At 44.5% G+C, this 23,323-nt stretch overlaps 1 protein-coding gene across 1 annotated transcript in view; it reads left to right on the top strand.

Annotated features, from left to right (window-relative positions):
• The window catches only part of LOC310695940 (uncharacterized protein), a 146,495-nt gene that overhangs the window by 28,525 nt on the left and 94,647 nt on the right, over positions 1-23,323 (top strand). The window contains exons 9-19 of the mRNA XM_083480876.1: positions 6,174-6,366; positions 10,536-10,672; positions 11,587-11,811; positions 13,694-13,835; positions 14,419-14,542; positions 16,636-16,827; positions 18,002-18,139; positions 18,350-18,532; positions 18,974-19,168; positions 20,801-20,949; positions 22,596-22,764. Coding sequence (XP_083337002.1) covers positions 6,174-6,366; positions 10,536-10,672; positions 11,587-11,811; positions 13,694-13,835; positions 14,419-14,542; positions 16,636-16,827; positions 18,002-18,139; positions 18,350-18,532; positions 18,974-19,168; positions 20,801-20,949; positions 22,596-22,764 — 1,847 coding nt within the window. The remainder of the gene's footprint in view (positions 1-6,173; positions 6,367-10,535; positions 10,673-11,586; positions 11,812-13,693; positions 13,836-14,418; positions 14,543-16,635; positions 16,828-18,001; positions 18,140-18,349; positions 18,533-18,973; positions 19,169-20,800; positions 20,950-22,595; positions 22,765-23,323) is intronic.

Below are 23,323 nucleotides of genomic sequence, written 5' to 3'. Positions count from 1 at the left end.
TGCATTTTCTTTCGTTTTGAAACCAACTTGCAGATATTCCCCCCCCTCCCAATTTATTTTCCTTCTCTCTATTTTTAAGTTATTTATTTTTTTCACTTACCGTCTGGATTATCAGTTATTATCCTTTCAGTGGAGTTTTCAGAAGTCATGCTATAATGAGCGGGGAAGCTTGTTCAATGCGAACGAGTTTTGCAAATTAACGAGTAATTGGGCAAACTCAATTAAAAAAAATAATCTGATGGTGGTGCATCACAAACTGCACACACTTCATTTATTTTGTTAATTGTCATTTGTCTTTGATTATATATTCTTTCCTATACCACGCTAGTGAGTGGAATGAGATATGGTTCTTTTTCCAGTGAAAATAATGGTACAGTGGTACCTCGGGTTACGTTACCTTTGGGTAACGTAATTTCGAGTTACAAATGCGGCAAACCCTGAAGTGTATACTTCTGGGTTTCACTGCATGTGTGTGCACAGAAGTGCTCTATTGCACTGTGTGCGTGCACAGAAGTGGCACCTCCAGATATGGACTTTTTGGGGTAAGTACGGACCCCCGGGATGAATTAAGTTCATATCTGGAGGGTCCACTGTATCTAGCTGACAGGAGGGGGCTTCTCTTGGACAAGAAAAGCCTGCTGGATGAGGCCTAAGGGAGTCCAATCTAGTCCATGTCCTGTTCTCACAGTCACCACCCAGATACCTGTGGAAAACCCATAAGCAGGATTCAGACACAGGAGTACTCTTCCCTCCTGTGGCTTCCAGAAACTGGCATTCAGAAGCATCACTTCCTCTGACCGTGGAGGCAGATCACAGCCTTCATGGCTAACAGCCCTCTCCTCCATGAATTGTCTAATCTTAAAGCCACTTAAGTTGGTGGCTGTCACTGCCTCCTATGGAAGTGAATTCCATAGTTAAACTATGTGCTGTGTGCAGGGATTTCTTTTCTCTCTCCAGAATCTCCCAACATTCAGCTTCCTTGGATGTCCAGGAATTCTAGTGTTTAAACTATCCATTTTGGAACTGAATGATAATGGATAAGAATGATGTCATTGGGGCAGATTTTGGCAGAGCACTCCCAGGCCATTTTCTAAGCTGTTATCTCAGTTGACAAGACTCCCAGGTTTCTCTGGCAGGATTTGAAATGGGTGTTTCTTGGCACCTCTTACATGAATCCACCTAGGGTAGCCATCCCCATTCTGCCCTCCAGATACAACAGGAGTGGGGAACAGACTTGGGGTGTGTGTGTTAAATGCATATCTCCAGGATTCCCTGTCTGGCCCTCAGAACACTCCCCAGGCCAAACACCCCTCACCAGTCCTGCTTCACACCTCGGATGTGTTTGCATGGCTGGGATTCCTTTGAACTCCAGCTCCCATCAGCATAAGCCACCATGGCCATCTGCCAAGCATGATGGGTAGTCCATCAACATCTGGAAACCCATTCGCAGGCACCTGGAGGCTTCCCCCACAGGATCCTGGCAGCTGTAGTTTGAGGAGGATGCCGAGAGGGGTTTCCACTTCCTCTTCCAGAACTACAGTGGCTGAAATGCAGATAACATACACACACAATTTTATTTGTTTGCCGCCTTTCCACAGTTCAAACCATGTACAAGGTGAAAAAAAATACATAATTACAGGACTTCCGGGTTGACGCGATCTGGAAATGGCGGATTCCCTCCGAGCTCCGGAGGGAATCGGCTCTACCGAGGATGGGTCTTTGCCGCGCCGGCGACGCGGGGACCCTTAAAAACCGCAGGCGCGGAAGCCTGCGGACTGAAGACTCGGCGGGTGCCTTAAGCGCCCCCCTGATTCGCAAAGAGCCTTTTTAAAGGCTGCGGAGGGGATACGGGGGTGGCGTGGCACTGAGAGTCGATCGCTACCTTGGTAGAGCGAAGCCGCGAGCCATGACCAGAGAGCGCTGACTTCCTTCCTTGAAAATTTGGACTGAAAGAATCACCCGTGAGTAAGACGGATTGGGACTTTAAAAAATTTACCTTAAATTGGAGACGACCGGGGGTGTGCTAAAAGGAAGTCCGCACCCCCCCCCTTGCAGACGATCTAAGCAACGACACAAGAGCTAAGCTGGAGAGCCTACCCTTGGCGGGGTGAGTGAAAAAGAACATTAACTTCCAAGATTTAACTAAAGGAAATTTTGGACTGGAGAGCGGAGTTTTGGAAACCTTCCTTTTGTTTTAAACAACCCCCCCTCCCGGGCTCGGGAACGTCCTGCTTTGTGCCTGTGTAAGAGCTGCGGAGTTTGACAGCTGTCAAAGCTGCCAAACGGGCGGTTTAAAGTGAGAAATTGCCATTTAAGATCCCTCTGGACTAAGACGAGTTATAATTGAGCTAAAACTGTTGGAAACAAAGTAACAATAATCAGTTAAAGGATTGTTGGTGAAAAGGTAAATAAGTAACCAGATTCCCCCTAGGGGGAATTCTGTGAAACTACAATGGATACAATGGCTGTGGAAGGAAAGTTACTAGTGGAAATCGAAAGGATGTTTCAATTGGTGGGAATCTTACAAGAGCAGAGCTTGGCCATGAATAAACAACTTGAGACTATGACCTTGGGAACAGGCAACTCTGCTCTTTGTATTGAGGACCTCAATGAGAAAGAATCCACAGCTGATTGGGAAACAATATCTACAGAGCTGGAAGAGACTAAACAACAAGAAAAAGAAGAAGTAATCCTGGGAAGCAACAACCAAAAGTTGACATCTGCGGAATACAAGCAAGGAGACGCTGGGAACATATCTACCACAAGTCTGCGAAAGACACAGAAGAAGAAGGAGGAGGTCCCAAGACAAAATGGAATACAGGAATTTAAAATAAAGAAATATGATTGGGGCCTCCGTTTGGACTTAGACTTTGAAGGGATAGACTTTGTGGAAATTCTTCAGCAGTTACTTTTGAATCTTCTTGTGGGAAGAGGATACACTTTGATGGTGAAAGAACTTTTCCCAGACTCGACGACTGACATAAAGGATTACCAACAGGACAGGCGAAGAGGGACTGAAAGAGATTTGAAAGCCTCGGACGTGAGGAACCCAGGCTGAGAATCTCGAATTTGGATTTTTATTGGGAAGGGACAAAAACCGGGGATGGGAGGGAGGGAAGAAGAGACTCTTATAAACTCTTAAGACTTCTAGGTTTGGTTAAGATGACTCTTAATTAAGATAAAATGAAAATCGATGGAAGAGAACTTAAGTCCAACTTATGAAAATCAATTTTTATTATAAAAAAGGTAATAAGATGAATAAGATTGTTAAGAGGAGAAACACCAACTTGCTGATATAATCTTGAAACTGGGATGCACGAGGGGAGGTGGGGGGAAGTCAAGGAACAAGGTTATGAAATGGGGATTTGCTGATTTTATACATGTCTTTGTCTTTTGTCTTCTTTGTGTATGTTTTGTCTTTATAAAAGCAGAAAACCAAATAAAAATTTTATAAAAATAAAATAAAATACATAATTACAACATAACAAAAGTAGTCATCAACAATAGTCTGTTCAGCAGCCTCAGCTTTTGTAGCTGGAGTCAATGAGAGCCACACCCTCCCAGGCCAAGTTGGGGAAGGCCTATAAATAAGTCCTCAATAGCTTGATTCTTAGCCTATTCCATGCCAGACTTTTATTTTCTGAAGAGACATGGATCAGTACTAGATCATCTGCTTTGCCTGCAGAATGTCCCATGTTCAATCCCTTGGCTAGGGCTGCATATGTTCCTCTTCTGAAACCCTGGAGAGCTTCTGCCAGACAGTGTTGGCAATACTGAGCTAACTGGACCGTCAGCCTGCCTTAGTATAAGGCAGCTTCCAATGTTCTTCTGTTAGAAGTGCTGCCAGTCTTTACAATGGAAAGTTGTTTGTGTGGGTGCGTGGTTTTACACTTATGGGGGGGGTGCAATTCCTCTTGCCCGATGACAATGCATTCACTGAATGTGTGGCTAGGAAGGGGGGTAGTTCCAGCCAGACTTCATTTATTTTTCTCTCCCCCTCATCTTGCCAACCTCCCAGTCTGCGCCCATCATGCACGGGCTCCATTGTTTAAGTCACACAGTTCCAAGGACCCCGCCACCCATTCAGGATGTTTGTCATTCATGCAGGTATCCGAGTGTTTGCACTAAGTCTATCGCTGGTCTGTGAAACCCATTCATTGCTCTCCATTCTGAATACGAATATGGGCTTGGCTTTTTGCACAGACCTGGCTCTCTGAAGTCCCAGCCCCGGGTGTCCTCGCTTTTAACTACATTAACAAAGAGACAATAGCCAGCCGATACCCACAAGTGTTCACAGGCTGGTATATTTACTTTGAGTTTAATATTTCTCATTCTCATATGATCGGCTTTGAGCAAAATTCCCGACTGCTTTTTATCATTTTCATATGAGGGGGGCGAAAACCACAGACGGATGATATTTAAAGCTCAGCTAGTCCAATCGTGCCACCTGCTGGTGGGAATGGGGTGGGTTCCCTAATTCTTGATTCTGCATCACTGTTCAAGAGCACAAGGAAGGGCTTTATATAGCATAGCTAAAATGGATAAGTCCTATTTGCCTGCTTGCTGGAGGTGATGTGCAGCTCATGGTTCCTTCACGCATATGTGGTGGGACTGTGCCAAAGTTGCTAGTTCTGAGATGCTATATTTATAGAAATAATAACAACAACAAAGCTGGAAAAATCTGTTTAAAAAACAGCAACTTCCTGAAATAGCACTCTTGGGTATATTCAATGGAGAAAGCCAGCACTTATTATATAAAGCATTTAATTGGTTACTTATTAATGCTTGGAGAGAAGCAAAGTATTTAAATGTCCAAAAATGGTATTGTGTAATTTGGGACGTAAAGTTTTCTGTGAAATTGATGCAAAACTTTGTGCAGCTAGAGGGCAAAAAACCTGAGAGGCTTTCAGGGCGAACCAGTGGTCATTCATCCACTACAGGAACAAAGACAGGACAAAGCATACCTGCTGCATTCTGTAATATATAGTTGTGTTAGCATTTTCCTTCATATTGATATTAGCAGATATGAGTCTGTCTCAGGGCTTATATGAACTTTGCTTTTATTGTTTATATCTAAGCTAAGCCTTCAGGTTGGAGAAACTGGGGGATGTTCAGTTTGTAATTTTCCAATAATAATAATAATAATAATAATAATAATAATAATAATAATAATAATAAAGTACAGGGATTTCTAACTAGCACCAAACGCCCAGTCTTTACTGAATGACAATTCCCACCATCCCTGATTATTAGGTGAACATCATAATACTGATTCTGGATAATCCAAGTTCTGTGCCAAGGAAAGCTGAATCCATACAAATTGTGCAAAGCAAACAAAATTAGCTTGCATAATTGTATCTGGCTTCTTGTTGTTTTGGGGAGGAGCAAACAATAGCATTGGAGAGAGAGAGAATGAAGCCCTGCCCAGAGCTCTTGCCAGCATGCACTTTTGAGATTGCAGCAGGCATTCCGTACCGCAAACCTTAATGGCTATTTTCTTTGCAGTACAAAGACTAAAAACTTTTTAATTTGAAAGGGAAACCAGAAGTTCTGGACTTGCTGCCTTCTGCTCTTACGGCATTCTGATGCAGAACCACAGGATGTACCACAAAGGAACCTCTCTCTCTCTCTGTGTGTGTGTGTGTACTTAAAGAGATGTTTTGATTGTGTGGTTGTTTCACCAAATATCCACGATCACAGCTTTATACCTCGCATTAGTTAAGCCTGATCAGCTAACATGCACACATATAGTTCTGCCTTTAAAGTAACTACCTTGAACTGATCCATGAAGGGGTGTATAGAATCCATCCCTTCACTCCCCTGATTGTACACATGAACAACTGCTTGAATTACAGAGAGAGGAGAGAGGAAGTAGGGACATTTAGCAGCATCCATAAGCCGCAACCTTTTTATTCAGGCACTGTGTGTGCCCATCCAACAGTTAAAGACCACCGAGCAGTCAGTTATCTACTCTGCTGTCTTGAAAATGCACCCTACTGCTTTGCAAGCTTGAAGACGTTTAACAAAGTGAAAGCTGTTTTACTGCAGGGCTAGGAATTGCTGGCAGGATTCACAGCATCCTCCCAAAAACTAGGTCTCCTTGGGAGACAGCAGAACAGTAGCTGCTGTCTTCATTGCAGTGACACCACCTTTTTCTTTTGTTCCCCACCCAGGAGTCAAACAGTGCCTGAAGTGCCCTGTGGGATATTTCTGCCCAAATGGGGCAAATTTTCCAAGCCCATGCCCTTCAGGGACCCACAATCCACTCCAGGGGCAAGATGAATCTGCAGACTGCAGGCCTTGCCCTGCAGGGAGAGCGTGCACCCAAGCTGGCTTGGCTGAGCCAGACTCTGAGTGCATGGCTGGGTAAGTATTGCTGTGCTTGCCTCTTTTATATTCCTTACTTTCAGGGAAGCCCGCTTGACCAGGGTTTGCTTCTATATTTGATTCTCTTTGTGAATCACTTCCCATAAAATACCTCAAAACAATTGTCAACCACCCTGTGATCTTCGAATGAAGGGCTGTTCATAAATTTTAATAATAATAGTAATAATAATAATAACAACACCATTTCAGATGTAAAAACAATTTCAGATCCAATACAGACTAGGAGAAAGATATCTCCATTTGCCTGTCAAAAAGGGGAAAAACTTCAACAGGTACTGTCAGGGAACTGCCATCAGAGTGAAAGGTGAAGGAGAGGCTCTCCGATTCTGCAGGAGAAGGTACCAGCACTAGGTGGGGACGCAGCTTGGTAGAGGAGGAAGGAAATAGGTGTAACACCAGGGATCAAGGAGGGGAAATGGGGGAAGCGGAGGGAGAGCTCCGGGACTCTTCCCTGGACGTCAGTGAGGAAAGCACTGGTCCTCCACTACCCACGCCCTCCCTGTGCAGAAGACTCCCGCGCAATGAAAGGCGGAAACGACTGGGAGTCAGACAGCTTTTATGCTGGAAAAGGTTTAAGAAACGCCCACAGACAGATTCTGCTAGCGACTGAGACAGCCACGCTGAGATGGGCTGTGTAGTCAGGACGGTTTAACCAAGGCAATTAACCCCTTAACGGGACAATTTACGCACGAGTAACTCAACCCCATTACAGGTACCAAAAAGACATTGGAGACAGCTCCTGTCTGATGTTTGACAGGAAGGAATTCCAAAGGGTGTGTATCACTACACTAAAGACCCAATTCTTACACTGTATGGAACAAACCTCGTCATAAGTTGGTATCTGCAGGAGACCTTCTTTTGCAGAGTGCAGCAGCAGCTGGTTGAGCATGCAAAGGGTGAGATAATCTTTTGGCTATCCTGGTCTCCAACCCTTGGAACACTATTTTTAAAATTCTTAATTATGTTTACATTTATGCCCCACTTTTCCTTCTTGGATCTTAAGATGATGTACATGCTTTGCCGCCACTGCTATTTTATCCCCGCAGCAAACCTGTGAAGTAGGTTAGGCTGAAAGATAGTAACTGGCCCAAGACCACCTAAACAGTGGGGGTTCGAACCCTGGTCTCCTTTTTTATAATATAATTTTTATTATTTTCCATTTAAAAACATAAAATATTACAACATTATAATAGCCATTCTAAAACATTTGCTCCACCAAACGCGTGACTTCCCTCTCTCCCTTCAGCTGGTTTCCAATTTCTTAATAAATTGCATACGCATTTCTACTGTCAGTTTTTGTCCTTCCATACATGTCAAATCCTTCCATTTATCCATGGTCAGATACTATTTTTATAATGTGTTACAGAGTTTATATCATTCCTGCTAGTGTCTTCACGTTTTTGCAATGATCCCTTAAATATTCAATAAATTTACTCCAATCTCTCTGGAATTTCTGGTCGCTTTGGTTCTGGATCTTTACAGTCATTTTGGCTAGCTCCGCATAGTCCATCATCTTCATCTGCCACTCCTCAATCATTGTTTACTGTAATGGTTCTTGTTAAGGGTTGCTTGTGCGTAAATCAGCGCCACACCTGGCTGGGTTGCCTTAGTGAACCCTTTCTGTCTGGACAGCCACTCGCCCGTGGCTGTCTCAATCGCTGGCAGAATCCGTCAGTGGGCGTTTCTTGAACTTCTTCCAGCAAAGAAGCTCTTTGATGCCTAGTCTCCGCCTAGTCTCCCTGCGTGGAAGCCTTCTGCGCAGGGAGGGTGTGGGCAGCGGAGGACCCGTGCTCTCCCCACTGGTCCCCGGTGAGGAGTCATGGAGCCACCTCGCCGATTCCCCCATCTGCCCCCCTTTTCCACTGGTGCTACGCTGATTTCCATCCCCAGAAGATGTGCTGCTTCTCTCCCTCCCGGGACGCTCTCCGGAATCCCTCTGGAGCCCTCCCTCTCCCTCTGGCTCCGATGGCAGTTCCCTGACAGTTACCAACGATTGTGGTCTCCCTGGTCCTAATCCAACCACTATACCTTAGCGTATTGTCTACAGCAGGCACAAAGACCCTGAGACCAATATATGTTATGTTATGTTGTTGTTAAGTTAAGTTAAGTTAAGTTAAGTTAAGTTAAGTTAAGTTAAGTTATGTTAATGTCCCACCTTTCCTTCAAGAAGCTCAAGGTGATGTGTGTAGCTCTGTCCCTCATTTTATCCTCACAACAACCCTGTGAGGTAAGCTAGGCTAAGAGACAGTGGCTGCCCCCCAGTGGGGATTTGAACCCTGGTCTCCCAGGCCCTTGGCCGACACCCTAACCACTACACCACACTGGCTTACTGGAGTCATAGAATCATAGAATTATAGAGTTAGAAGTGACTCCGAGGGTCATCTATTCCAACCCACTGCAATGCAGGAATCTCATTGCCATGACAGATGGCTGGATGTGCAATCTTGATTGCCTTATATTAGTAAAAGGAAAAAAGGAATGTTTAACATGCCTTCCAATTCACATTTTAAGCTCAAACTGTGCTTCATGTGTTTAAGTCCGAACATATTGAAGCCCCAAAGCACAGATGGCTTAAGATTTTTTATTGCCTTTAGGCAGATGTGTCTCTTTCTCCCCAAGAATGATGCAACATCAGCTTTCCTCACACACTGAATGGACAGTAACTCTCCTTTTTAGTGGCATACAGCTTCTTGTGAAAAGGATCTGCAAGAAACTGTTTTTGAACTTTATTTGTGCTCGGTAGGAATGGCCTTGGCTTTGATGCTAAAACATGAAGATTCTCAACCAAGGGCTGACCCTTAGTTTCAGACTTGTGATCAGCCTTTCGGAAGGCACAGAATTCACTTCCTTTGCTGGAACTTGAGCTGTGCCGCTGTTTATAATCAGGGATGGCCTATCATTATTCATTTGGTCCTCTGCAACAGTTTCCTCCTTGTTGAAAGAGAAGCATCATCATGATTTTCACCGTTCACAAATGGCAGATCTTTCTTCCCATTGAGTTCAAGCCGTATCTCCACAGCTGGGTGCTGTCTTTGGGAGCACTCCAGCAGTGAAGCAGATGCATAGCAGTAGCAGTCAGAGTCATGTTGCCAGTATATATGCTGCGGCAGTGAATACACTTGAAAGCAGGAGCCTTTAAAATGGTATTCACAGTTGGCATGCTATGGTGTCTCTCCTTCCAATGGATCTCATAGGCTTCTATGCTAGTGAAAGTACTATAATGAAAAGGGAAAAGTGGATACTTTCTTATGGCCTTTATTCATATCAGCAGCCTCATATTTGCAGCTTATGTACAGAGGAATAAGTGTCCTTGAATTTACCCCAGCAAGTACTGCTAGGTGCACTCCAACATCCACCATACCTGACCCTTGACCAGGCTATAACATTGTCCATCACTGCTTAGAGAAAGTGTCCCAGGTCAGCCTTTCACCATCTGAAGCCCTCCAGATGTTTCAGACACCTCTCCCCATTACCTCTGACCAGCGCTTTTTTCCTGGGGGGACGCAGGGGGACGCATACCCCTAAACATTTTGTGAATCTTTGTCCTTTTGTCCATTTACTGTATTTATTTTTCCCAGTTTGAACTATAAAATGGTAATTTTCTTGAGTCAAATTGAGAGTACCCCTCAACATTTTTTAATGAGAAAAAAAAGCATTGCCTCTCACCATTGGTCATACGCAATGCTGTTTTTCTAGAAAAAGAGGTGCCAGAGCATACCACGAACACCTCCCTTATTCTTTTATAATGGCAATGATGCCCACCTGAGAGGTGCCAAAGCTGAGTTCTGGTGAGTTCTAGCTGAAGAAAAGCCCATTTTTACAAGGTTGGATTGTGGTTAATAATAATAATAATTGTATACTGTTCAGAGGACTTCAGTGGTGAGTGCTACAGTGGTACAGTGATGCAATAAATATATTTATTAGGTCACAAACGGGTAAGGGCAGGCAGGGAATGGGAGGTGTGTCACTCCTCACTAGTGATGTCACACAGTGGTGACTATGGCAACCCCATTGTTCCACACAACAAGAGCAGAGGCCATGGCAGCTGAGAAGCTGTTTCCTAGTGGCAAAGCACAGTAGTCTGGGAGCTTTGAGTCCTCTCTCTTCTTTCTATCTGATTATGACTTGAGTATATTTTATGTCATCAGATACATCTGCCCGGTTGGTTCCTCTAGCCCTCATGCTCCCAGCAACGCTTGTCCGCCAGGAACATTCAGCAACCGCTCTGACCTCTTTGATAAATCCCAGTGTGAAACTTGTCCAGAGCGATTTGTCTGCACGAGAGGTATGCCATTCTGTACTTGGATAAGCTGAGCAGCAGACCTGCCATTTGAGAAGTGGCTCTTAGCTAGTGGGACATAACGTTGCCAGGGACTAGTGACTTGAGGAAGAGATGAGGTCAGCTCTTTTTACTGCCTACTTGCCAGATATTCTGTACACTTCTCTTTGCAGCTGTCATGACATCCTTATTCTCTACCAAAGAATTGTGGGTAGCAGCTCTGTTTGGGGGAACTGCAAAGATGATTATTACTCTTGGGTCTGGTTTCAGGGGTGAAGAATCTCATGACCTGGAGTCAAATATGGGCCCTCTAAGCCTTTACCTGGTCCTTGGTACTCTCCCTAGCCACACGGCCTCCCCAGCCATCCCCTCTCTCCTTGGTCTGTGTGCTATCCTCCCTGAGTATTTTTCCTGGCTAAAATGCCTCCTTCGATGCTGATAATGCCACTTGCTTTCATAGAATCCTATGAAGCAACCCCGAGCATCATCTAGTCCAACTTCCTGCAATGCAGGAATATGCAGTTGTCCCATACAGGGATCAAACCCGCAACCTTGCTGTTATCAGCACCATGCTGCAACCAATGGAGCTATCCTGGATGGAGGATAGAGAGGGGAGTGTGCATAGAGACTAGCCTACTTTAGAGAGGCAAGATTTATATTCATTGATCCTTCTACATTCATTGCCCCACCACCACCACTGGTGTGTGGCCCTGAGAACGGTTCCAAGAAGGGAATGCAGCTCTCAGGCTGAAGATACTTCCCATCCCTGACTTGTTTCAAGAGCTAGCTATTCCTTTCTCCCATATCAGCTCCCCACTCAGACTTTAGCTGCAGTTCTGCCCTTCTGACCAGGGCAGCTGACCTTGATTACATGTGTTAGGCTGGGCTTCACTGCTGACTATCCATCTGTCTTTCTGCAGGCTCAGGAGGGAAGCAGAAGCCCCCTGTCCCCTGCCCAGCTGGTCACTATTGTCCACCAGGAACCAAGCACCCAACACAGTACAAATGTGCCCCTGGCACATGGAGCAACAAGACTGGGTTAGCTGCCGAAGATGAGTGTGTTCCATGCCCAGCAGGATGGTTCTGCATGGCAGGGGCTCATGGACCTTCTGGAAGCTGCAGTGCCGGTCACTTCTGCCCAGAAGGTAAGGAGAAATTGACCAGGTTGCTATCTGTTTTTCATACCCTTGATCATGACTGATGTTTTCCCAGTGCCTTTTTTGTGGAGAATGTGTGCTTGCCAGTAAATTAGGACCAATGCAGGGCTTGGCAGGATCAGGGCCCCTAAGAGCTTTGGAAGTGGATTTAGGCTGTAGGGTTAGAAGTAGAAGATAGTGTATTTTAAAATAGTATTATTTGCAAGTGATAAAATGTGAAGATTTTTATGGTTAAAGTAAGTATGATTAAAAAATGGTTAGAAATTATGATATATGTAAACTGCTAAAGATGAGGTAAAATGAAAATCAGATGCGGGGACTTGGGGAAGCCCACCTAATAATGTTTAGAAAAAATAAGGATAAGGCAATAATCTGTTTCTATTGTTTGTTTTCCTGTTTGTGTTGTTTATTTGTGTTATAAAATGAATAATTTTTTTTTTTGAAGAAAATAAATAAGAGGCCACGGGTCCAAGAGAAGCATCAAGACACACACTCAAGAGGGTTGAGCCTATTTTTTCACCCACCCGGCATTTCAAATACACATGGATATGAAAACTGGGGATACGATATAAGTCTTTGCCATTCCAAATGCCTTCCACTGTTCTAGCTTGCTGCCAACGCTTTAGTTGACTCACGCATAAGGACACACAAGAGCTGCCTTGCTGTGCCAGACCTATGTTGTGCCTAGCTGAATGTCTGGGCTCTCGAGAACAGCCATAACTGGAAATGAGTAAGACACACGGCCAATATGGCATGCTGCAGTTTTGGGCAGCCTCAAATTTAGGAATGCTCTTGATAAGAATGTAAGAACAGCCTTGCTGGATGGGGCCAATGGCCCGTTTCATTCTAGTATCCTGTTCTCACAGTGGCCAACCTATGGGAAACCCTCAACCAGGACCCAAGCACAAGAGCCACACACACACCCTGCAGTTTCAAGCAACTCGTATAAAGAAGCATTACTGCTTCTGACCATGAAGGCAAAGCATAGCCATCATGACTTGTAATCATCAATAGCCCTTTCCTCTCCCAGTGTGGGACTATGCCTAGCTCTGAACAGACTTTTGATGCGTCTATCCCAGCGTTGCCTTGTCTAAAGGTCAGCTGCTCCCCTAGGATCTCAGCTGGGATGGGGGCTTTCACAGTTCCCCTCCCCAAGACTGATCACTTAGGAGATTTGAGCCTGGGGTTTCCTACTTTGGTTGAGTCATGACTCTTCTCCTTTGAGGATGTATCTCTCAGTTACCCCACCAGCTAATAGCAAATTTAGCAAGTCTCCAAGTTCTGATGCTTTGTGTTGTCAAAATGTCACCTTCTATACACAAGGGTTGAAGGAATGGCACAGTCTGAAATGCTTCAAAGCACTTTGGGAGGAAAAAAGACAATTGGAGAGTGTTTGGGGGGTGGGGCGGTGGGGCGGTAGGGAATCTAAACAGCCCAATGAGGATTCAGCATTCTCGGGGACTACAGTGTCTTTGTGTCTCTTGGAGAGGAAGATAGGGTGGTGGAATACAGTATCCTGAGAAAGGGAAAGGTCTGGCTGGCTGGAACCCTGAACAAAAGCAGCCTATACTGTAACATTTTGTTGCAGGTCCCACTTGGACTGACTATCTTAGCAAACAAAGCTTGATTCATGAGCATGGTCTGAGAACACATGATGGAACAACCTTGCAAAGTAAGCCTGTGTCTGATCAGTGCCTAGATGAGAGGTCACTAGGAACCCCATTGAGTTCCATGGGAGAAAAGCAGGCTAGAAATATAACTGATGACAATAATCTGTTTCTACCAATGAACTAACTTTTTAGTTTACTTCATTCAAGATAGCTTTCTTTTACATTTGCTTTGCCCTGTTCCCTCTTTCTCTTTGGGAAAGGTACTCAGACAAGCACTCAGTTCCCTTGCCCAGAAGGGACCTTCAGCACCAGGCTTGGGAATGGTAAGATGGATGACTGTGTAGCTTGCCCCAGAGGAGCTTACTGCCCAGAAGGAACTGCCAAACCAGTGCTCTGCCCACCGTAAGTAAAGGAAGAAGAACGAAGCCAATGACTAGCTACTCAGAGTAGAACCATTGGAATTAAAAGAGCCAAGTTAGTTGTGTTCAATAATTTCAGTGGGTCTACTCTGAACATGACTACCATTGGATACGACCCATACTGGGCAATACTTTGATATTGTAACATGAATCACAATAGATTAATCATAATGCTAGGTAAGCTACAATAATGAGTCAATGACATAGGAGCTTCCTAGGGCAAAAACTGTCCATCTATGTCTTTTTTTAAAAAATAAAATAAAAAGACACCTAGTTTTAGGCACTCACTTTATATTACAAACTTATTAAACCCAGAAGCATTTCCGTGCCCCATGCCCTCCTGTGAACTATGGACCATTTTGAAAAGGACAGTAATTCCAGATCTCATTGTGGTGCTAATAAATGAGGCAACCCCACTTGAGGGCAGTGGAAAGGGACAGCAGGAAGCCCACACCACAAAGCAGAGGGTCCCTTTTCGCCACCAGATGGCAGCACTGATGAATTTCCCCTTCCCTGGCTGCTCTTAATGGTAACTGTCTTCCATCTTCTCCTGCTTCCTTATGTAGGGGGACTTACCATTCAGAACAAGGAGCAAAATCAACTAGTGACTGCATACCCTGCCCTGGAGGGTATCACTGCCCTGAATTGGGCACCATAACCCCGTATGCATGTGGAGCTGGCCAATTTTCAGTAAGTACCACCAGATTTCTTAGGCAGTGGGAATGACTTTATAGGGGTGAAGGAGAAATTTGGTTCAGTTTGAACCTACCTAAACTGCACTTCCTGAAACAATAGGCAAGCTGAAACACAACCATCCTTCAAGAGTTGAAATTCTCTGAATTTTGCAATGCATTTTCTCCTGCTGAGTAATGGGTAGAAAAATGCATATACTAGGGTAAAAGTTTGCATAAAAAATGCATGTTCTGGTAAAAATAAGATACACAGATGAATTACATTAAGTGAAATTGCTTTGCAAAACTATGTATATTAAATAAAATTGCATACAATAATATTAGGATAAATTTGCATTAAAATGATGATCAATTTTTACAGTTGATTAACTGCAGCCAGGCTATACCAGGTGGCCTTTGTTTAGATTGGTACTACTGTTTCATAGTAACAGATGAAAAGTGACCATCTCTGGGGCACTGAGGCAATGGTCTTGAAGGCTGTGTTTTAGCAAGCAGCCCCACCCACAGCATAGCACTAGCTCTACAGTGATCTAGTAACCCATCCATGATCATTAATGCAAATCATAGGAGGGGTGGGGTTCTTTTAAGATAGTAGACATAGAAATTGCTGTGATTTTTAATAGGGTCTGGTCACCCAGCTGGCCACTTGCCATTTTGAAGAAATGGGTCATTTGGACTATTTTCTCCTCCTCATTGTCAGGATGGTTAAAACTCCAGAAAAGAATGGAGCATATTTTACTATTCCTGGTTGGCTCCTGGGGAGGGTAGAAATTACAATTCAATTGAATGCTCATTTTGCCATCAAATATTTTTTTAAAAGGAAAGGAAAGGAATGTTAAAGCCACAAAATTGGAGATGAGCAGCATGGGTCTTCTGACAAGCAAATGGCAAACTCTGTGGCTAAATTGTGATGAGAAACATTTCCATACTGATGGAGAACAAAAACAAAACACTTCCGCTCTCTGTTATATGCATGTATTGTTCCCATCCAGGCTGCTTTTCTGCAGCTTCAGAATGTTGGCAATTTATCATTTTAGAAGAACCATTTTTGCGATCAGAGATATGGAATGAATGATGAGTTAGAGCCCTGTGATAGACAGGCATAGATTGTCTCACCTGTTTTGTCTTTTTACCTGGGCTGTAGGCTGAGTAAGTAAGACTCACAGGGATTATTTCTAGGGCAAAAACAAGGCTAGACCTGCTTTAAAATAGAGAGGCAGGTCGACAAGCGATTGGAGGCAGGCTTAAGGGAGCATACTGCAGAGGTTATAGAGGAAGCAGAAATAACGGCCTTGAAATCCAAGCAAGGGAGATTCAGGAAGAAACATTGATCTGCACATTTGCAACTTCTCCCTGCTTCGTTTTGCAGGAGCTGCTAGGAGACTGAACTTAGGGCAATGGTACCGGTTGTCATTTGCATCGCATTCCATATCAGAATATCAGAAGAGCTCTGCTGAATCAGGTCAAAGGCCCATCTAGGGCAGCATCGAGATCTTACAGTGGTTGGCTAGATGACTATGGAAAGCCCACAAGCCTGACCTGAGTGCAAAAGCACTCAGCAAGGTAGGGTGAGGGACATGATTCCCCGCCAATTCTGAAAGGCTGCCCAAAGGAAAAGCTTTGTTTCTCACTGTAGGGAGCAGCCTTGCTGGTCTGTCACAGCCAAAACAACAAAGAGTTTTGTGGCACCTTAAAGAGCCACACATTTATTGTGGCATAAGTTTTTGTGGACCAAAGTCTGCTTCACTGAAAACATCTGATGAAGCGGGTTCTCATCCTTGATCCTCCTGCTCATTCTGCCTAGTAGGGCCTTGACATCAGCTCTAAAGTCCTGCCCTTATGGCACTTATGGGTCTAACACCACAGAGTGTGCATTTGATTGCTGGCACTGGCCCTATCTGATGCCATCCTTGGTGAGTGAATTGAGTCACATTTCAGCAGACTATCCTATTGTCATAGTACCTTTGCCTCTCCTTTGGATTCATTGTACCTAGGGAACCCTTCCAACAACCCTGAAAGGTAGGTCAACATTAGTCCAGCTCTGAGTTTAAAATGATGCTACAATGATAATCCCCTCCTCCTGTTGTGCAGGACCCTGGATCCACTTCTTGCTCACCCTGCCTCATTGGGCATTACTGTGCACACATCAACACCAGCAGGGAGGTTATGATTCTTACGATGGTCTGCCCAGCAGGTCTGCTTTGCCCTGAAGGATTGACAGCTGCTCCAAATACTAGTGGCCATGCCTGCCCAAGAGGTTATTATTGCCCACGGGGTGATGGTGTAAGTACTTTGTTTCGATCATCTTTACTTACTGTTTCCCCCTTTTCCTATGATTCTCTATGCTGGGATCCCATGGAATGAAATTGCTACAGAGAGCTTAATGCCTACAGGTCTAGAGCAGGAGTTGCCAACCTGATGCCTGCATGTGTTAGGGCACCCATGAAGGTTTCCACTTTTTTAAAAATTCCAGTTTCTTTCTGAGTCACTCTGTGCAATCTCCCATTCAAGGTATAGTTTGGCTCTTGAGGTGCTCTGTGTCTCCCAGTTCACTATGATTGAAAAATCAATAAATTGCTATAACTGTTTCACTTTTTGGCCAAAGTGGATGAAATTTACAGACATGGGAGCCCCTCCAGAGTGGATTAAGATTATCAGATTGTATTCAAATAGATGGAAATAAAAAGAAATTTGCTTTCCTCTATGATATCTTGGAGATATATACCTATATGCAGTTTCACACTGACCCTAATTTCTGATGCATTGCAATAGGATTTGTAAGCCTTGTCTGAGATCCTCAATAAGCCATAGGCCTCCGATATAAATTGTACAACAGAACACTGTCTAGAACACTGCCTGTAGGACTCTGAAGAGCTGTGGGGTCCTTTTTGTGAAAGCAGAACAATGTAGGGTGTTTTTTTAAAACAACAACACTTAAATTCAACCTTTAACTCACTCACTCACTCACTCTCTCTCTCTCTCTCTATATATATATATTAAAAAAAAACACAATCCTCCACTGCTATGCTAAGCAAACAAGCAGGCAATGTTTTGGACAGCCTCACTTCTTGCACAGCCCATGGAGAAATAAGGAGTGATATAAAAATGCACAGCTATTCTGTACAAAAAGAAGGAGGAGGAGAAGGTACAGAAATACAGCAACAAGGCACTCTATGGCTTCACAGGGACACTGATCCCTGTGGGGATGATTGACCTCATACATCAACTTGGGAGGAGAAAAGACCTCCAAATAACCCTGATTTGCCACATTATTCAGCCTAGGCACCTCTCATAATTGCACACTTTTCTTACCTTTGCTATGTTAATAAGACAGCTGTTGTGGAAGAGGAAGCTGCACAATTAGAATTGAGCTTATTGAGCCTGAACACTCTAAAGTACTGTATCAAATGTGTTATGGCTGTTCAAGAATCAGCTTCATTCCTCTTGTTGCCTCCAGCACCCACCTGCCAGGCCGTGCCCTAATGGGACTTACAGTGGCCAGAGGGGACTGGGCAGAGCTGACCAGTGCTTGCTGTGCCCCAAGGGCAAGTACTGCTACAGGGGAGGGCGAGAATCCCAAGGAATATCCCAGCCCGTGAGTACTCATGCCCCATCTTCTCCTTAAGCATGCACCCTCCCAGTTCTCCTTGAATTCTTATGCAACACGCCCCCCTTCTATTTCCTGATTGTATAATTGCCTCACTAATTGTGTTGTCAGGCTGGATTCTCTCATCCTTACCATGAGAACTTCACCCAATTAACAGCCCACTTGTGTGTGACTCTCCGTATGCGTTTCCTTTCTTAGACTGGGACTTGTCCCCCTGGATACGTCTGTCCTCTAGGAACTGGGTTCCCCTTCTCTTTCCCATGCCTGCCAGGCTCCTACTGGGATAATTCCACTGTGGGGGGAGGAGATATATGCAAACCGTGCCCAGCTGGATTCTACTGTGACTCTGTTGCTGTGACCCAACCCAAAGTGTGTCCATTGGTAAGTTGCTGGGGAAGAGTGGAATGGTGGTGGGGGGGAATGGTACCTGCATCAGAATGTTGCACAGGGTTCCAGCTAGCCAGCCATGCCCTCTCCCCAAATACTCCATTCCATTCACCACCACTCCAGTTTCTCTGTTTTCTCCCTTCTCGTCCAACAGTCAGCCAGCATCCCATACTCTGATAAGCATGCTCTGTCCTCATTAAGTCATTCTGGAGATTTTTCCACGCTTACAGGATTTTTCTTAACCTCCTCCTCCTCCTCCTCTTCCTCCTCCTCCTCCTCTTCTTCTTCTTCTTCTCATGGGGTTGTCTCAAGCCTTCTGGTACCTCTCCTTGTTTTTGGCTGCAGAAGAGACTGAGAGATGGAGTTCACCATTAGTATAGAGGCTATGCAGCATCTTGGGACCAATGGCCATAAGATGGTGGCTTTGTTTTCTAGGGGTCTTTCTGTGTCAGTGGCCAATCCCAGCCTGAGCCTTGTCCGGCAGGCACCTATGGCAACAGGAAGGGGTTGGCAGGCCTGCAAGACTGCAGCCCATGTAGAGCAGGTTTTTACTGCGGTGCTCCTGGACAGACAACCCCAAGTGGTCGGTGTGAGGCTGGTTTCTACTGCTGGAGTAGGGCGGTGTCACCAGTAAGTAAATCTCTTGCGTGGATGTTTCTGTCTTTTCAGAGGTAAGTCTCCCTCTTTGGCCTTTCCAAGGAATGCTGGTGGAATTCCTCATTCCACTTCTACATGTTCTAGGCCAATGATCAATTTATAGCAGAGATTTATAGCAGGCCTTAGGCCTAGAGGCATCCCTCTCCATCTGGCTCCCCAAGACACATCCCTCACCAGCTTTGCTCTACATATCCTGGTGCTTTTTTTGGTCCTTGAACAGGTATATTTAATAGGTTGTACATAGCTGAGGGTTAAACCACAGAGGCTAGGGCTTGCTGATCAGAATGTCGGCGGTTCGATTCCCCGCGACGGGGTGAGCTCCCATTGCTCGGTCCCAGCTCCTGCCAACCTAGCAGTTCGAAAGCACATTAAAGTGCAAGTAGATAAATAGGTACCGCTCCGGCGGGAAGGTAAACGGCGTTTCCGTGCACTGTTCTGGTTCGCCAGAAGTAGCTTAGTCATGCTGGCCACATGACCTGGAAGCTGTACGCCGGCTCCCTCAGCCAATAAAGTGAGATGAGTGCCACAACCCCAGAATTGTCCGCAACTGGACCCTAATGGTCGGGGTCTCTTTACCTTTATATAGGTATATAGTTTTAATTCTATCAGTGTTTAATTGTTTTTAATTATTGTTGTTTCTATGTTTTTAGTGGTTCATATTTTTATCTGTCAGCCACCTTGAGTCCCATCAGGGGAAAAGGCAGAGTATAAAATAAAACCACCACAACAACAACAACAACTCTGGCTTGCCCAGATGGAAATAGAGTGGTGTCAGTGGCTGCAGTCACTTAACAATTTATTCGATTTCCCCAATGTTTCACTAACTTCATTTCTACATTATATTTAAGCTTTCACAAAATGCAAATCTGGACATCCTAGTGAAATCTAGTGTGAGTTTAGTGATCATTTCCATGTTAATAGGTTCTAGAAGAAGTCCTTTTGCAATTCCACAAACTCAGAAAATCACGGGAGTAGTGACATAATTTGGGGTGTTTATACCAACATACAGTTCTTTCCTACTGTTTTCATGTGAGTGGGGAGTATTGTTGTTATTATTATTTATTAAATTTGTATACTGCCCTATACCTGAGACCCCATAGGTCTCAGGGCAGTTCACAACATACAATTACAATATAAAAAGCACAAAATACAGCCTTTGGCTCCACCAACTATTTGCCATGCGGCCCTTGGTTGGTTTGCCCACAAAGGAATGCTGCCCTTGTAGAGACCAAGATTCCCTAGTCCTGATTTCCAGTATGGGAAGGGGCTTTGCCCAATCTTCCTACTCCATATGGACTCAAAGCAACCTCTCAATTGTTGGACCCTGAATGCAGGACCAATTAATACTTCATAACTGAAGATTAACCAGAGCTATCTGACTGAACAGCCAAGCTGATCGCATTTAATTAAGCAGGAATTTCAGCTTTAGCAGTTTGCTTTACAGTGTGCTTTTTATACTTTGTGAACTGCTTTGAAGTCTATTCTGTCATTATGCCATTACAAATTGATAATAATAAGTCTCAGGACAGAACCTTTGGGCTGTTCATTAGCTTCCTCAGTAATCCAGTCAAGAGCAGTCTTGTTTCTTCCATTCCCCAAAACCAGCAGCCCACAGATGGAGTCACAGGGAATATCTGCCCACCTGGGGCCTACTGCCTCCCTGGATCATCCATCACCACTCTCTGCCCTCCAGGAACCTACAGCAACACAAGTGGGTTGAAGCACCTGAATCAGTGTTTGGATTGTCCACCTGGGTGAGTTCTTCATCCTATAGGTGAATGTTGCTCAGCTGCACAATAATAGTACTGTGACCTGCAATGGCTAGAGACCCCTGGGCCAGGTAGAAGCCCAGGTGACATGCAGGACATAATGGCTTGTGGATATATACTACATAAATAATTTAATAATCAAGCCACCAGATCGATTGACCCAGAGGGGATTAGGACTGAGTTCAGGTGAATCTTTGCCAATGCTAAAGATTCTCCTCTTTACCTGGACCTTTGGCACCTGAGAGAGATATTTTAGGACCTACTTTATTATCTTGACTTCATTTTGTTTTAACTTGGTGCATTTCTTGTGATGGTACTCACTGGCATTAGAGTACCATCACCTCTTTCTTTTTCCCTGTCCATGGTATCAATATATGAGAATGATCACCTCATTTTCTCTCCCCCCCCCCCAAACCCCACTCTTTAAACTTTGTTGTAACTCCTCCTGGGACCTCATGGTGATGGGCAGGTAGGAAATCTAATAAAGAGCAATGGAAATAGCAAGAACAATGATGGAGGAGGAGAGCTCCATCATCAGGAGAGCTGCATCCACTATAGAGCTCCCAGCTATGCCTGCAAGAAGCTCTATAGGCATAGATCAACTGCTGGCCATATTACCATTGGCAGTCCATGTTAGGCCCCAAAATGGAGCACATGGGGGGTGGGGGTGGAGATGGTCTTGGATATTCTGGATCCAAAATTCCTTCATTCATCAGGAAGGGTCTAGGATCGGGGGGGGGGCATCCTTCAAACAACCATCAGCCAGAAGGCCCTGGAAAGTTCACAAACCAGGCCTTTTAAGTGATATACATTCCTTTTGGGTGTGTCCTAGTTCCCCAATACTCAATTACATTGCCTCCATTAAGTGGAAGGGAACAGGGGTCTCCTAACAACTCACAGCACCCTCAACAAACTTAATCACCCAGAGTTCTTTGGGAGAAGCCATGACTGTTTAAAGTGACATCATAGTGTTTTAAATGTACGGTGTGAATGTGACCTTGCTGTTGACTATGCATCCTCCATAAATGTGCTGGATCTTTTTAAAAAGGCATTTGAATTGTGTCTGTTCATCCTTCTTTACCATGGAAATCCATGGTCCCGAAGGCTGATATGTGATAATACGAAATTCCAGTTAATCAATTTCTAAGATAAGCACAATTTTGGGCATGTAGATTTGCCATATCTATGGATTTACTTGCTTGCTCACTTTGGGGGATTCCTAGATGACTCTTCAGCCCACATGGTTCCCAGGGCAGTTTACAAAGAGTCTAAAAACAATAAAAATCAATGCAATAAAATGGATTAAAGTAACCACCTGTATAAAAACTGACAATTAAGAGCAGCAGCTGAAACCAGTTCAAGCTCAGGACCGTAAAGCACTTTTAAAGGCCTGTGAGAATGAAAAGAAAAATCCTTCACCTGGTGCCAAAAGGATAACAAAAAAATTTCCAGGTGGATTTCCCTGGGGTGGGAGATCTATACACAGGATGGCACCACCAAAAGGATCCCTACCTCATCACCAACCCATGCCAGATCTTGAGGGCACCCAGGGAAGGATCTCAGCAGATTATCTCAGCGCTCGGTGAATGAGAGAGTTCCAATGTAGACTACATTTTCTCCTCTAATACTAGGCTTTACTGTGATGGGACAAACCCTCAAGCTCCAACGGGGCCTTGCAAACCCGGCTACTTCTGCCCTGGTGCTGCTAAAACAGCCACTCAGATGATGGCAAAGGAAGGTCACTACACCCTGGAAGGGGCTATCCAGCCAGAGCCCTGCCCTCCTGGCAGTTTTCAGCCGGTAAGCAGAGCCTGACCTACAGATACTGCAGCTGTTTTTGGATGAATGGGTTTAGGAAGTGTCTTGATCGCTTTATATTCGAGAGAACCCCCAAGCGATGCACAAAAGTGAAACACCATACAATATAGTAATACTCAGATAAGAAATTATTAGAATAACATTGTACTGTTCAACCAGTAATATGCACAGTTATGTGCCATCCATATTCCTCAATACAAAATTCCAGCTGGTCACTTTATAAAATAAGGTGAGGGAATTTTCACATGCCTTTGGGGGCAACTTTCCATGCAAGTGGTGGGTAGGGCCAGAGACAACTGAGGGCAGAAAAATGGACATGACTCTTCCCTTTGTCACAGAAGGCAGGTGGACTAGATAGACTTCCCCCTGCCATCTTGCATTTCTTAGTACAGAAAGTATTGCTCTGAAGTGTAAAGATCTTTCCTATTTTACTGAGTTCAAGAGGGTTCTGGAAGTTTCTCTGTGCGAAAGAAGCAAGTAGAAGGATCATGATGTTTGGGTTATTCCTTCAGAGAAGCTGAGTACAGCTGGTTTAAACTGG

The sequence above is a fragment of the Podarcis liolepis genome (assembly GCF_965112155.1).
Source record: "Podarcis liolepis genome assembly, chromosome: 16".
Classification (NCBI taxonomy): Eukaryota; Metazoa; Chordata; class Lepidosauria; order Squamata; family Lacertidae; genus Podarcis; species Podarcis liolepis.
The sequence above is the reverse complement of the archived record's forward strand: the minus strand, read 5'-3'. Positions and strand labels throughout refer to the sequence as shown.